At 56.6% G+C, this 15,452-nt stretch overlaps 1 protein-coding gene across 4 annotated transcripts in view; it reads left to right on the top strand.

The window, feature by feature from the left end:
* LOC122176056 (ankyrin repeat and fibronectin type-III domain-containing protein 1-like) overlaps nt 1-15,452 on the top strand; it is a 133,549-nt gene that overhangs the window by 85,595 nt on the left and 32,502 nt on the right. For all 4 annotated transcript variants that reach the window (XM_042864282.1, XM_042864285.1, XM_042864284.1 and 1 more), the window contains exon 5: nt 5,139-5,179. In XM_042864282.1, coding sequence (XP_042720216.1) covers nt 5,139-5,179 — 41 coding nt within the window. The remainder of the gene's footprint in view (nt 1-5,138; nt 5,180-15,452) is intronic.

Below are 15,452 nucleotides of genomic sequence, written 5' to 3' on the forward strand. Positions count from 1 at the left end.
TGGAACATTTTTGTAGCCCTCCTCTGGATGCACTCCAACAGCTCCATGTCTCTCCTGTACTGAGGACTCCACATCTGGACGCAGTGCTCCAGGTGAGGTCTCACAGCTCAGAGCAGAGAGGCAGATCTCCTTCCTTGCCCTGCTGGCCACGCTGCTTTGCTGCACCCAGGATCCATTGACTTTAGGGCTATGAGGGCACAGTGCTGGCTCTTACCCAGCTGCCACCCCTAGTGCTTCGCAGCAGGGCTCTTCTCCACCCTTCCATCCCCCAGCATGGTTTGCCATGACCCAGGTGCCATCGTGTCCCAGCAGCTGCAGCCAGCAGAGGGGAGCAGCAGGGAGGAGCTGCCGTGTGTCTTGAGTGCCAGGCTGAGCACCAGGGGCTGGGCAACTGCCCCCCATCCCCAACAGGGCAGAGAGGAACATGGGCTCCACTGGCACCTGCACGCTGGGCTCCCTGGTGCATACAGTGCTGTGTGAGGCTGCACAGCACAACCTCAGCTCTGCCATCACCTCGGCCCAAGTGCTTGGGTACGGGTTTGGGGGGTGGGCTTTGATCAGCATTAACCCACCCGTTTGTTTTGTGGAGTTTTTCTTCCAACATGGAAAAAAAAAAAAATAACCTCCCTCGGTTTTGGTCTCTCCTTTTGTTTGTGTGGGCATTGGTTATTCTGGGAGCGCTGAGCCAGATTTTATTGGGATGACTGAGAAAGCTGCCACCTGCGAGCAGCTGCTCGTCTTTGGGCATCGTTTTGGTGTCATTTCTGAACAATTGCATGAGGCTTCTTCAGCCCTTGCTCATAATGTGGTTCTCCCCGGGACACTGCCCAGAAAAAAAAGATGAGCTCAGATCATGCTTGGCAACATTTCAGGGAGTAAAAAGTGCAGCAGGATTGATGTGTGTTGGTGGGAATAAATGGGTCATGCAGAACTGCATCAGCCCCTCCGTGCCACCTGGTTCCCAGCCCCGTGGCTGCTATTTCCCAGTGAGGCGCAACTTCAGAGCTCATCACTGTCCTTTACAATGGTCTCATGTTTGACGCTTGCATAAGCCCTCTCATTGAGCACCTCTTTCCCTCTTGGTGTTTTTGGTGACGCTGCACTTTCAGGCAGGCTCTGAGCATCATGTGGAGCACTGTTCTTCTCACAGCAAGGGCAGCAGCAGCAGCACTGGCCCAGTTCTGCGGTGCTGGTGTAGGAAAAGGAAGAGGGTCCTGGTGGTAATGGCTTTGGCCCTGCTTGGGACAGCACTTTCTTAGTCACATTGGCCAACAGTCCAAAAATGGGGGAGATTTAGGTGAGATGTTAGGGGGAAATCCTTCACTCAGAGGGCGGTGAGGCGCTGGCACTGCTGCCCAGAGCTGTGGGTGCCCAACCTTGGAGATGCCCATGGCCACGGATGGGCCTTGGGCAGCCTGAGCTGTTGGGCATAGCCCACGGCAGGGCTGGGGCTGGGGGCAGGGAAGGCCCTCCTGACCCAATCATGCTGGGATTCAGCCCTCCCATCTCAGCCAGGCAGTGTCCTTGCTCCCAGCCACCATCTCCATTGGGATGTGCCACGTGCAGGGGCTGCTCCTGCCCCACCAGTGCACTGGGCTCCATCCAAGAGCTGTTCACCTCCATCTCTGGAGCGGAACGGCAGAGCTAGGCGCAAGCCTCACTCAAGGATTTGTTTTAAAAATACATGCCGATAAAAATGACTCTCTCCATTATTTCATTAAGGGATTTCAAACGTGCTTCCTAAGCCCTGAGTCATCAATGAAATGAGCAAGTGGCAGCAGTGCGGCGGCCCCGTGGAACGTGACTCACGCTGCGGTGTGGGATATGCACTGAGTACAGGGATGCTCACACCTCAACCCCCCCCCATCCTATGGCATCAGCAGAGCCCTCTGTGGCTCTGGGTTTGTTTTGCCTGTGGATCTGCAGGTCCCAGAGCCCCTCTCACTTGGTGTATGGCTCTCCTGGCAGCCAGCAGATCCCCATCTAGTTGCGTGTGAGACGGCCGACGTTCAATGTTGTGTTGTATAACTGCAGAGATAAAAACTTCCGTAGGCCGTATCAATGCAGGAGAGATTGATCTTTCCACCCAGAATGCAGAGGAGTGTGCCAGGCCATCTTCTGCTCTGCTTCGGGAACTCTCTGTCTCTCTCAGTCCCCTGGCACAGGTGGGGGAAGCGGAGCTCATCCCAGCTCCCTGCATGCCAGCAGCTCTGCCCAGCTCTGCGTGGCCTATCTGGTTGGTGTCCTCACAGCCCCCAGAAATGCTGATCCTCTCCTCTCTCTGGAGATGGCTTCAGCTCTGCTGTGTGCCAGCACGCTTCTCTGAAGATTCAGGCTTTGTGTTCCCTGCTTCATCCCTCTCTGCTTCATTATGGCGATCCATCCGCCCGGTGTTGCTTCCATCAGCCACTTGTCCACAATTCCCCACTTGTCACCATCAGCTGAGATCACCCCACATTCTGCAGCGGGGCCAGGGCTGTTGGTGCAGAGGTACTGGTGCTGTTGGTGCAATGGGACTGGGGCCATTGGTAAAATGGGGCTGGGGCTGTTAGTACAGCAGGATCGGAGCTGTTGGAGCAGAGGGACTGGGGCTGTCACTGTCCTGGGTGACGCTGCTCCTCACCAAAGGGCTTCCAATTACATCCCGCATAGATGGGATGCCAAGAGCACATCCTCACCCCCTGCGCACGCTGGGGAGAAAGAAATGAGATGTGGGGGGAGTTTTGGCTGTGTGCTGCGCACAGATCCTCTCTCTTCTGGGAAGAGGGCAGGGAGGGCCATGTGGGGGCTGTGGGGAGGCACGGGGCGGGTGGGGGTCAGCCAGTAGGGTGCAGGGCAGCCAGGAGCTGAGCCTGGGCTGCTGGCCCCGCTCCAGGCCCGACTCCTTGGACATGGTGCTGGAATTCTGCTGTCCCTCCTCGACTGCTATTTTCTCTTAATAAGGCTCCAAATGAGATGTTTTGGCTAGCCATCATTACAGAGCTCCCCGCTTTCTTGTTTTGTTTTTCCTCTTTCCAAAGCTAGTGCCTCGTTGTTCTATTCCAGCTATCCAATACCCCCTGAGTTTTCCATGACTCTTAAAAACCAGCTGCTCAGTGTGCTTGCATTAACCCATTCCTTGCCCACTGGGGTTGCTGCTGCCAGCTGTGGGGCTCCCAGTGCCAGCCGTGGGGCTCTCAGTGTCAGCTATGGAGCACCCAGTGATAGCCACAGGGCCATTGGTGTCACTTTTCAGGCTCTCAGTGCCAGCTGTGAGACCCTTGGTCCCAGCTTTGCCTTTGCCAACTTTGTGCTGGGCCACCCCAGGCTCTGAGCTGCCTTGGGACAGTGGCAGCCATCCTGCAGAGCTCTGCTGGTGCCAGGCTCTGGCTGTGGGTGCGGATTCCTCATGCATCAGGTAGTGGTGCTGCCACCAGTTCTCCACCATCCTTGCTGGATAGCGGATGAAACTGAATTTTTCATGGCTTGGGAACTGCTTTGTAGCCATAGTTCAGGATCCAGCACCCTGGGGTTTAGGTGGCAAGTCTAAGGAAGTAATGCCATACCCAGGGGAAGTGCTGTGCCTGATGTACAGGTGCTGTTCCCAGGATGGAGACTTGCTTTTGCCACATCGACGAGTTTGTGTGCTTTGAATGAATGGACTGAGAACGAGACGTGCTGGTTGGGGATGGTCCAAGGATGTTTTCCTGGGGAAGACCATGAGGACGGTTCACACAGAGGCTGCAGAGGGGCCTCTGCTTGTGGGAGGCAGGAGGAAGGCTCAGTGAGGAGGAGCATTGCAAGCTATAGAAGAGATCTCAGTGAATACCACCTCGTCTTGGAGACCTGCTTGGTGTGAGGTGCGGCTGTCGGCTGCAGCACAGCTCCCATCGCATTGCCCTGCGCTGTTCCTGCCCCGTTCGCATCCCATCATCCCATCATGTGGGGCTCCGCTGTTGCTCACTGAGCTCTGCCCGGGCCGGGGCTCGGCCACATCCCGGTCTGTAGGACAGAGCGAGAGCAGCGCAGCCCCTGCTCCGCGCTCCCTGTGCCGTAGGTTTGGCTACAGCCTCGGGGCTGGGGGCGGGTGGGTGCCTTCAGTCCCAGGGAAATGTGCCGGAGCCCGGCCGCTGCCCACGGCCGCTGCGGGACTGCGCTGCGCTGAGCGCCCGGAGCTTTCCTCGGGGCTGGGCAGGGAGCGCTCCCAGTCCCCATTAGCATTCGGCCCCGCTTCTGCTTCGGCGCTCGCCTTCGCGATTGCCTGGCAACCACGGAGCAAAACTACAACAGCTGCCGGGCCCGGCGCGCCTCCTTCCAGCCGACATACGGCCGTGTTGACGGGGACAGGGAGAGGACGGTGGCACGGCCACCCTGTGCCGCTGCCCGGGACCCCGCGCTGGTGGGCTGCGAGGGCTGGGCCGTCCCTGGGAGCAGGAGCAGGAGGAGGTGCGGTGGCTGTGCTGCCGCCCTAGCTTGGTGGGTCTGTTTGTCTGTCTGTCTGTCTGTCCAAACACCTATCTGTCTGCTTGCCCACCCATAAATCCATCCGTCTGTCTGTCTGTCTGTCTCAGCGTGTCTGAGCGTCACGCTGCACCCAGTGCATCCCTCTGTCGGTGGGGGCCTTCCTGTGCTCACCCCATCCCCTCATCCCTCGGGGCTGGGATGGCACTGGGCTTCCAATGGCACGAGCTGGTGGCAGTCGTGGCATTCGTGAAGGCGCAGGTGTGTGGTAACACGTGAGCGTCGGGCTGTGCTCACTTTGCACGTTGTTGGGGTTTTTCTGGACAGAAGAATATCATCAACCTGTCCCCATGCCTGTGGGTCTTCCCGCTGACCCCACACCCTGTCCTGCTTCCAGCCTGCCCTGATTCATGGTGCCACACTGCTGCAAGTGGTGGCAGATGTGGATGTGCTAGACTCAGAGCCAATGCATCCTCATGCTGCTGCCATGACCCTTTCTCAGCACAGCCCTGGTGGCTGCAGGCTGTGCCTGCACTGTTTTAGGGGATGAAGGTTCTGAGCTGGCAGCCCAGAGTTCCCCCAGCCTGCCCATCATACACACAGCCCAGGCACAGCTCTTCCTCCTCACACATCTTCATCAGTGGCATTGCTCGGCCATGGGTTAAAGGGACGTAACTGTTTTGTCTTCTGTCTTGCAGAGCCTGGGGTCAGCAGACAAGAAGGACTTCTACCAGTCCAAGTAAGTGCCAGTGGTGTTGGTGAGTAATTGCGTGGAAATGCCCGGTTTGTCCGTATTGCCAGGCAGCTCGGGCTTGCTAAGATTAGACATCTTGGTGTACAGGAATAGCTGCAGCAATTACATGAGCAGGGATGAGAGTGAAGGGCTGTCAGTCACCTTGACTTCGGGGCATCTGCAGATTGTTAAATCAGATCAGGAGGAGCTGCCAGCATGGGGCCGGAGCTGGGACCCCATGGGGCTGTGCAGTGGGGCTGGGAGTGACCTGTCCACTGCTCTGCTCTGAGTGTGCACAGCACACAGCTGCTGCTGCACCCTGCATTCCCACAGCCTCACTGCAGCACGGCACCCTCCAGGCAGGCAGGTGGTTTCTTTGCTGGAGGGATGCCTGGCAGCATGATGAGCTGCATGGGAGCAAACTCTATTCAAACCAATGGTGAGAGCCTCAGTGCTGGCCCCGAGCGCAGAGCAGCTGTGTGTTGTGCTGCTGAGCGTGTTTGCTGTAGGACCCTGCACTGCTCCTGGGAGAAGTGGAACATCCTTCTGTTGTCATCTTTTTTGTACTGGGAAAAAGATGCCATTGGTGTTTTTGAAACTGTGGAATAGTGCTCTGCCATGCGGGGTTGTCACTGGGAGGGGTTTTTTGGAAGGTGTAGAAGGGATTGGGCTGAGAACATCTTTTGTCCTCCATAATTTGGTGTATTTCTTTCCTTGATGCTTTCCAATGCGTTCCTGCAGTGCTGCTCCCAGCAGTGCTGAGCCCACAGGGAGCACAAGGCAGCAGCATCCTTTGCTTCCTGGTCCCATTTATGCTTAACGTCACAGAGGCACCCCTGGGTGCCCAGGATGGCAGGGTGTTCTCAAACCCTGACAGAGCTGCTGTGATGTGGAGTGCCAGCACTGGTGCACATGTCTGGGGGTATCTATGGGCTCCTTTCTCCATATGCCACCAGAGGCTTTTGACATCCCAGCATGAGTCTCATGGGTTCCAGCTGAAAGGTCTGATTCAGAGCTGCTCTGTCCACTCACCTGATTTTGGCTACCAGCTTCCCAATACCACTGGCAGCAAGAGCCTGCTGAAAACCCAGCCAGAATCATTTCCTAGGCTGCTGGATCCCACCGAGCCTTTTGGGAGACCACAGGAGCATCCCGGGAGGGTCATCGTGGATGCAGCACCAAAATCAACACACATTTGGCAAAGGATTTGAGAGAGGTGTTTGTGACCTCTGCTGACCAAGGTCTGAGATTTCCATGCTGCTCACTGCAGTGCTGCTGTGTGCTTTGACCACCACGCTCAAAAGAGCCCAAAGCAGCTCTGGTGTCCAGGGATTGCTGAGGATGGTGATGGCCATTCCAGCTCCTGGCCCACGTCAGGAGCGGTGAATCCTGGCTTCTTTTGTGTCCAGAAGGCAGAGTTCCCTGTTCTGCATTATGTGCAGGAATGCTGTTTGGATTGGGAAGGCTTAACCTCAAATAATTACATCACCTGAGAACTGATGGAGGTAGAGAACACCTCGGAGAGAGCAGCACATAGACAGCTGCCAGAGCTGACATTCCCAAGAGAGGAGCTGTGGCCATGAGCCCAGCACTGATCCAGCAGCTGCACGAGTTTTACCACCTGTGTTGGCTGTGCCAGCCTCACGCTGAGAGCAGCACTGGCACCTCCATGCTGCTCTTCCCAACGGGCTGTCAAGGCGTCAAGACGTGCAGGACACATCCTGGGCAAATCCCATCTGATCCTGTTTGGGGAGCAGCTCCCACCCGCTCTGCCCACAGCTCCAAAGCCTGGTGCCACTGCATGCCTTGGCACAGGGAGCTGCTGAGCAGGCTGTGGCGTTGGGTGCTTGCTGGGACATCCAGAGCCCCTTCCGTGTTCCTGGTAGAGTCCCCTTGCGAGTGTTGTGGAGCAGAGCATGGGACTGTGGCAGCAGAACGCTCAGTGTGCAGAGCACTGTGGGTGAGTGAGTCCCCCCCATTGGGGCCGGGGAAGGCTGCTGCTTCCTGGAGGCGTTTGCTCTTTGGTGTCAGGCGTGGACTGGTTTCTTTGAACCAGGAGAGAAATGTTGGTTGTAATAACGATCATAAAGCCCCATGTGAGCGCAGACCGAAATACCTGGATTTAATTAAAGCGCTGCTGATTTGCTGCAGGAGCTGCTTGCGCTCGCTGCCCTCCTCTGCTGAGAGCAACGCTCAGCTGTCAGGAGCCGCTGCGCTGCTCGTGTTTGCAGGCACTTGAGGTGTCAGCACTGGCACTGCCCTCATCCCTGTGTGCAGACGTGGCCGTGCTCAGCCCTCTGTGCCCCTGGAGATCCTGCAGCCCTCCTGTGGGCACTTTTCAGGGCTCTGTCCCCGTTCCACATTCAGGGCTGCTGCCCACCTTCCGTGTGAAGCCTCAGAGGTGTAAACACACCACCAACCTCTGAAACCTCCTTATGTAACTGCAGCATCTCGTGTTTGTTTTGTCTTGCAGTGTTCATTAAGCCAAGAGTGTCTGCGGCTAATTTGTTATCACCCTGCTCTTAAGGTGGATGTCTTACACTGAGACCTCTCTGTGCCAGCACAGGGATGAAAGTGAATGTTTCATCTCTGAGTCATCCCCTCGTAACTCCTTGGCATCTTTAAGGATCTAGAAGCCCATATTTACACCTTGGAAGCATTAAGAGCCATCACAATAATCTAGATGTGTTCCAAAGCAGGGTGTTCATTTCACTGCCTCCTTAACTCGGGCACTATCATTACAACAGTAATAGCAGTGTACCTGTGTGCTGGGTTTGACTTCTTTGCAGTGCCCGAGAGCCAGAGAGCCGCTCAGCTGGGATGCTGCAAGGAGCAGCAGTGCTGCCAAGTGCCAGGCAGTGAGAGGAGGAAGCCCAGGGGAAGGGAGGGGTGATGGATGGTGCCGATGCTGCAAGAGGGTAGGGAAGGCAATGCCCAGCCCATCTGTGAAGCCACGAGGTTCTCAACACTGCAAGAAATTGCCCCAGAATGTCTTCACTGAGCTGGAGGATGTGTTGCCCAGCCTTAGGAAGGGCTCTGAAGGCATGAGTGGCAGCTGAGAGGCAGCAGAGCCCTAACCCTGGCTTTAGAGTCAGGGAGTTAGCTCGTCCACATGCAGTGTAATAAAGCAAAGAAGATTCCATTGCTGGGCAGGGTATTGTAGGCAGGGGCTGAGCCACTGGAACTTTAAATATATATTTTCCCCATGGGTTTGGATGGTGGATACAGAGCCTATGTTATGGGCAGGTGGAGAGCTTTGAGCCTCTCCAAGTGCTGGGAAAGGAAGGGAATCCTTCCAAGGTGCTTCTGAGAAATGTTGTGGTTCAACAAATGTCACTCTGGGGATGGAGAGCAGAGCAAGACTGAAGCTGATGGAAGAGGAAGGCTAGCAGGGGTGGGTGTGAATGGCAGGAGATAGGGATTGCCTTGGATGTCTGCAGAGAGCAAAGATGGTCCTGCAGGGGAGAGGATGGGACACAGCCTGGAGCTGTGGGCTGGGAGGGCCATGGCAGGTTCCATGGGCAGAGGCCCCTTCTCTCACTGTGCCTGGGTGGCACCAGCATCAGTGGTACCCGGCCTGGGACCAGGGATGAGGACGTGCTCCCAAATGCCCAGGGGACGAGGAGCTGCTCAGCTCCACCCCACACAGGACGGGAGGAGCAGTGCTCCATGCCAGCTCAGTGCTGCTGCCAGCTCTGGCAGAACAAAGTTTGGGGTTTAGTTATTTCTGTACAGCTTTCAATGTGTTAAGCGAGCTTTCGATGCAGGCTCTTGCTGTGCCGGTTGTCATAGAAACTTGAAGGGCTTTTTTTCTCCTATCCCCCCAGCCCCTTTCTTTAAACCAAAGCTGTTTTTTTTTCCTTCATAATTTCACTTCCAATGCAATTAAACCTGCTCGGCCCCTGCCACACCAGGAGTTGGTGCCTTTGCACTGTGTCTCCTTCTGTCCTCACCTAGGGGTGGCACACGTTGGCAGCCCTGGGTCCCAACCCATGGGGACTCCAATGTGTTGGGGGTCCCACGCTGTGCCCGAGGCCACACATGGGAACCCATGCCCTGAGGGCAGCAGCAGGGCTCACTGGGCCATGCTGGGGCCAGCTGGGAGCCCACTGCACCCTCTGCAGCCCTCCCACATCCACCATGCCTGCCATTAATCACGGCTGAGGAAGCAGGCGCAGGGGGGTTGGGTTTGTGGGTTTGGTGGAATGGGGCTGTCACATTGCACTGTGCAGGCTGTGGATGCTCTCCGAGCAGCATCCCTTCTTCCCAGCTGCTCCAAGGGACCTAGTGAGGACCTGTCCCTGTGCCAGCCCGCTGGCTCTGCCCCTCTCCATGGAGTGGGGCATGTGCTGCTTCCTCCTTGACCCATGCTCTGGTCTGGGGGAACAGGAGCAGAATTTCTGTCAATAAATTGAACGCAGCTCAAGCTTTTAGAAGCAGGACATTTTCCCAGCCCTCGGATCCATTTTGTGGCCCGTCCCCTTGCGGCCCCTCTGGTTTCAGCGTCCCACTTTAAGCACAGCATCTTGATGGCAGGAGTGCTGCCCTGCGTACAAAGGTACCTCCCCTCTCCCACAAGAGCCACATCAGCCCTTTTTGCCACAGCACCACATTAGGGCCTTGTGCCGGGCTGTTCACCCGTGGTGACCCCCAGAGTCCCTCCCTCACCGGGACAAGTCTCTGCCCCTGAGCGTGGCAGGGATCCATTCCACAGTGCTGGGCGGCCTCAGCTCGCGCAGCTCAGCACTACTAGGCAGCCCACATTTCTCTCTTTGCCCCTCAATATTTCCTGTTGCATCCATCTTTCTGTCATCCACTCATTTTCCCAGTGAGGATTCTGTTTTCTCCCCAATCACCGATGGAACCACCACCAAGCACGCTCCCCCGGATCTCACTGAGGACACATCTCTGCACTTCCCTGCTCTGTTTGGGATCTGCCAGCCAGCTCCCAGCCTGTTCAGTGTGCTTCATTGGCTCCGTGTAGTACTAGCTTTTCAAATCAGAGAGTCATGAAGCACTGAGCGCTCCGCTTGCGCGGGCTGCGTGTGCACGCAGTGCTTTTACAACTCAGCCTGCATTCACTAAAGAGCAAAATCAGGTTCATTTGATGAGATCTCTTTCCCATGAAGACCTGCTGGCGGGTTTTAATTACAGCCTGCACCCTTTAATCATTTCTTAATTTCACTCAGATGAGCCCAGGCTCTGGGTCTCAGCCCTGGCCGTTCTGCAGCCAACTGGGTCCCCCTCCCCCAGGCTCTGCACAGCACAGTGGGGCTGCCTGCCCCCCAGCCCCACAGCCTGAGCCCTCCCCAAGGCACTGTGGAACCCAATGATAGCTGTGCTGTTCTGCCTGTCCCAGCTGTGCATTTTCCTCATCAAGTTTCTACACATTTTAACTCTTCGTTTCGATTGGCCTCTCTTTGTTGCATATTCCATTTCCACACTGAGCCCTCACTTGGCAAACAGGGCTTTCAGCCAGTTGCTCATTTTCCTACCTGTGAAACTGGACTTTGCAGATATCTGACAAACTCCCCATGAGAAACTCTGTATTTTTCCCCTCACTTTTTCAAAGCCTTTCTTTGCAGTGGATTTATCCCATTTTCCAGGCATAAGAACAGCCATTCTGCAGCCTCATGCATGCCCAGCTGGCTGCCACCATCCCCTGTTGGTCTGCAAGGATTGCAAGCAGCCTTGTGTGTGCCTGACTCCAGCCTTGAATGATGAGGAGTTGGCCCCAGGAGTGCTTGGAGATACACATGCTGTGGTGCTGCTCACCCCTGCTGCACAGAGGCTTCAATCTCCTGACCATGGGAATCATTGCAGCAGGTTTCAGTGGTGCCAACTGCGTGAAATCTCAGCCCATGAGTGAAGATTTCCAGTGCCTCACTCCTTACTCAGCCTCACTGCTCCACAGGGCCATGTGCTGCAGCACAGCAGTTTGCTGCTGCAAAGGCAAAAGCTGCCCGTGCTGGTGGAAATGACAGCATTGGCTTCGAAAGCATTGAGCCTCCGGGTTTCCGTCCTTGTGCAGTGCTTCTGGTGGGGCCAACTGCTGTGGGAAAATGAGGGACCATCATGTGAAATGGGCTGTTTACCTGGCTGTGCCACACAGATGTGGAGATAGTGCTGATTTGCTCTGGGACCAGTGCGTCTGAGGACATGAAAGGAGGAGAGTACATTGGTTTTGCTGCACCCTAACAGCAGCATAGGGGAGATCTGACATCTAAGCTTGCCCTCAGGTTTTGGCCATCAGCAAAGGCAGAAGTCAGAGCAACACGCCGACTGCCTGGGATGTGGGGCAGAGGGGAGGGCACAACTGCTTGACTGTCCCTGCAGGTTCGAGACACTGTGTAAGGCTGCAGCACCTCCAGCGTTGCTGAGAGGCTCTTAGGGACATGGATCCCACCCCATGAGGGCTCCTTCTCTGCCCAGGCTGCTCATGGAGCCTGGCTGCTGGCCCAGGACATGTCTCTGCCACATCCAGAAAGGGCTCTTGGAGAGAGGGTGAGCCTTTAAGAATAACTAAAGGGTCACTGGGCAGTGATATTTTCTCCTAACTGAAGACCTGATGGAGTCAAGCTGTGGGTATGCAGGAGGTGTGCTGAGCTCCAGCACTCGAAATTCAGTCCCTCCCAGACTGAAGATGTTCCAGCCCAGGGCTGTCATGCAGCAGAGGATGTGGGAAAGGGACACAGAACCCCCTGGGACCCTTCTGTATGGGCTGGGCACCACATTGTGCTCTAGTCTCACTGCCCTTGATTTCACTTCTGGCCCCACACCAATGCACAGACCCATAGAGCACCTGTGGTGTGCTCAGGGGAGTGACATGGAGAGAGGGGCAAAGGAACCCGAGGGTCTCCCCCCCCCCCCCACTAGGGTAGTGTACTGTTCCACATTTCAAAATAGGAAAGGCAAGCTTTCAGGAAGCTCAGATCCCTCAAAAGAACCACTGGACATGGCAGTGATCGAGCAGGGGCCGTTTGTAGGTTTTCCTTTGCAGTGGGAGATAGGAAAGATAAAGCACCCAGGGAGGGAAGGCTCAGATGTGTTCATTCTTCCCTCATATCAGGGATGCTTTGTTTGCCAGAAGGGCAATTATTTGGGCTGCTGTCTCATTAGACAGACGAAGTGCAGATCAGGGCTTGCTGAGGCCCAGGCTTGGATGGGCTTGGCACACAGCCAGGCTGCACCACCTGGCTGTGGTCCTGGTGTCACCTCCTGCTTGGTTCCTCTCCTTGTGACAGCAGGTTCAGTGCAGGGGCTGAGGCCATCAGTTGTGGGTTTGGCACAGCTCATCCCGAGGCTCCTTGTTCCCTTAGCTGCCTTCTTGCAGAAGTGCAGCTCATGTGCTGCCATTCCGGATGTTTCACCCCCTTCCAGGCAGCCTCCTGCCCACCCCTGGCATCCCAACATCTGCAGATCGGACTCACCAGCCCAGCACTGGGAGAGCCCTGCCGATGCGGTTGTCCCCACTCCCCCACCTGTCCCCACTCAGTGCCACGAGTGCTGCTGTCACCTCAAGGCACGGCTGTGTCCCTGTGCCTCACTGCATCCAGCAAAACCTCTGCAGCAGCCCACAGGGATCCCCAAAGGAACGTGGAGCCCTGATATGCAAAGGCTACACCGAAATTCACACCCCAGACACTGAGGGTGTCAGCTAAGATTTCCCGACACAGAGAGAGCCCTTTCAGGTTGGCCTGCTCAGACACTGCAGCTTTAATGCCTGGGCACCCAGCGTGTTTCCACTCCCCTCGCACGCATCAATCAGGTCTCGGTGAGGCTCTGAAAGAGCCAGTTTGTTAAACAAACACACTTAGTGTAAAAAGTTTATTCCAGTTAATTAGGACTTCATTGCAATGGAAACAAATTACCCAGCTGTCATCTGCCAAGCCAAACAGTGCCAGGGCAAAGGGGGTCCCGGCCAGGCGGGAGACAAACAGCCATCTCAGGCAACCTTATTTATGTCCTTTTTATACATTTTGGTATTTATTTGGACATTCCAGAGCAGGAGAGCTGGGTTAACGCCGAGCTGCACGTCCCGGCGTTGCGCGGTGTAGGCTGGTAATGGCTGCAGGTTCTCTGCGCAGCGCGGTGCCGGTGTCCGTGGGCACAGCCCTGTGGCTCCGCAGCAGGCAGGGGGTGCTCAGCAGTGCCAGGTGCTGCTCCCAGCACTCGGAAGTGACAGATAAACCCATCGGATTAGCAGCGGGTGTCAGGAGCCCGGCGTCCCCTTCCTGCAGTGTTAGTCACCCGAGCCTGGCGGTGGGGCAGGGGGGGTGAAAGTCATCGAGTTACCTCCCCCAGCTCGGTGCCTCGCTCCCATGGGATGCCCTTGCTCCTTCCCTCTGGTCACGGCTGCGGGCTGCGTGGCGTGTAAAGGGTGTGTGTGGTGAGGGGGGTTGGGCTCATTGGGCTGTGGCGTGGTGGGTTGAGGCGACAGCATGGGGACATGCGAGGTGACAGCGGGAGCCTGCCCTGGCACCAGGATGGGTGCCTGGGTTCCTATGTGCACCCAATGGGTGAGCCTGCAGAGGGGCTTGGACAGGTTCGAGAAGTGAGAGCATAATGAGTTTCAGCAAGGCCCAGTGCAGGGAGCTGTGCTTGGGTCGGGGTAACCCCAGGTGTGTGTACAGACTGGGAGCGCAGCACTGTGCGCTCGCAGCCCCGAAGGCCGACTGCATCCTGGGCTGCAGCAGCAGAGGGAGGCGGTGGGCAGGGAGGGGATTGTCCCCCTCTGCTCTGCCCTCGGAGCCCCCAGCTGCAGTGCTGCGTCCAGGCCTGGGGCCCGGCACAGCAAGGGGGGGAGCTGTTGCAGCAGGGCCAGGGCAGGCGATGAAGATGCTCGGAGCTTGGAGCAGCTCTGCTGTGCAGACAGGCTGAGGAGCCGGGGTGTGCAGCATGGAGAGGAGAAGGCTGCAGGGAGACCTCATTGCGGGCTTCCAGTGCTTGAAGGGAGCTTATGAACAGGGAGGGGGCCAAATTTTCTAATACTGTCTGATAGTGATAGGACAAGGAGGAATGGCTTCAAACTAAAAGAAGAGTTGGATGTTATGGGGAAATTATTTACCCAGAGGTGGTGAGGCGCTGGCACTGCTGCCCAGAGCTGTGGGTGCCCCATCCCTGGAGGTGCCCATGGACACGGATTGGTCCTGGGCAGCTGAGCTGGGAGGCACAGCCCACGGTAGGGCAGGAGCTGGGGTCTGTGAAGGCTCTTCCAACCCAACTGTGTTGTAATTCTGTGTGGGAAAGACAGTGGCTGGCACTGTCAGATCAGGTTAGGCTTTGACTCTGGAGCTGGGAAGGGAGCCTAGGAGGAATCAGGGAGTTTGGCATCTTGGTTCCAAGAATCAGCTGGTCCATCTTGAGAGACACCTGGAAACTACACAGATGAAACGACACAGAGACCTGTGCTCTTCACAGAAGTGTGCTGCTGGTCATTGCTGCCATGTGGGCAATGGGCTCTGTCTCTGCCACATGTGTGTGCTCTGCTCAAGTCCTGCTGTCCCCTCCAGCACAGCCCTGATGCCCAGTGTGCAGGGTGCCACGTAGCCCCTCCACTGATTGGCAGTCCTCTATTCTTGGGGGTCCTGATTTGCTTTTCCTCCATCGATTTGTTGTCAGTGCTTATTTTCAGCTCCTCCAGTGCCATATCCCTCGAGGGATTCTTCCTTTCCCTCTCTCTCCTGCAGGTTTCTGCACAGCAATGTCAATCCCATGGGCAGGAGCACTGGGCACCACACCACCTCGCATGGCCCCACCAGGGCGCTGTGCAGGGCCACCGCAGCCACCCCATGCTGTGGGGACGGTGGCCGTGGACACAGCCGCAGCGCATTGGGTGGCCGTGGGCACCGTCCCACTCAGCGCTGCCCTCCCTGAGGTTTCTCTCTTTCCAGCTGCGTGGAAACAAAACCGAATGTGACCCACAGCTCAGGGTCCCCCCGCAGCTCCACAGCCGAGTCAGATGGAAATTTTTAAGCATTTAAAAGCTGCGCGTAGAGTAATTCAAAACAAGCCTCGAGTGTGTTTTGGACTCCATCGAGCTGTCGTCGTCGCCCGGCTTCGGCCGCTGTCTGTCCAGGACAAGGGCTCACTTTGAGCCTCCCCTTCTGCTGCTGAAGGGGGAATGTTTTCGTTCCTAATTTAGCGCATCCGTTCCGCCGGGGTCCGACCCGACTCCCGCAGAGCCGCGCGGCGCTGGGAGCTCCCGCAGCGCCTCTCCCTGTCACCGCTCACAAACCTGGCTGCCCTCACACTCAGCCTCCTTTCTCTGGTCCCAGGC

Source organism: Lagopus leucura, unplaced genomic scaffold, assembly GCF_019238085.1.
Source record: "Lagopus leucura isolate 7727_CA_CO unplaced genomic scaffold, USGS_WTPT01 Super-Scaffold_760, whole genome shotgun sequence".
NCBI lineage: Eukaryota > Metazoa > Chordata > Aves > Galliformes > Phasianidae > Lagopus > Lagopus leucura.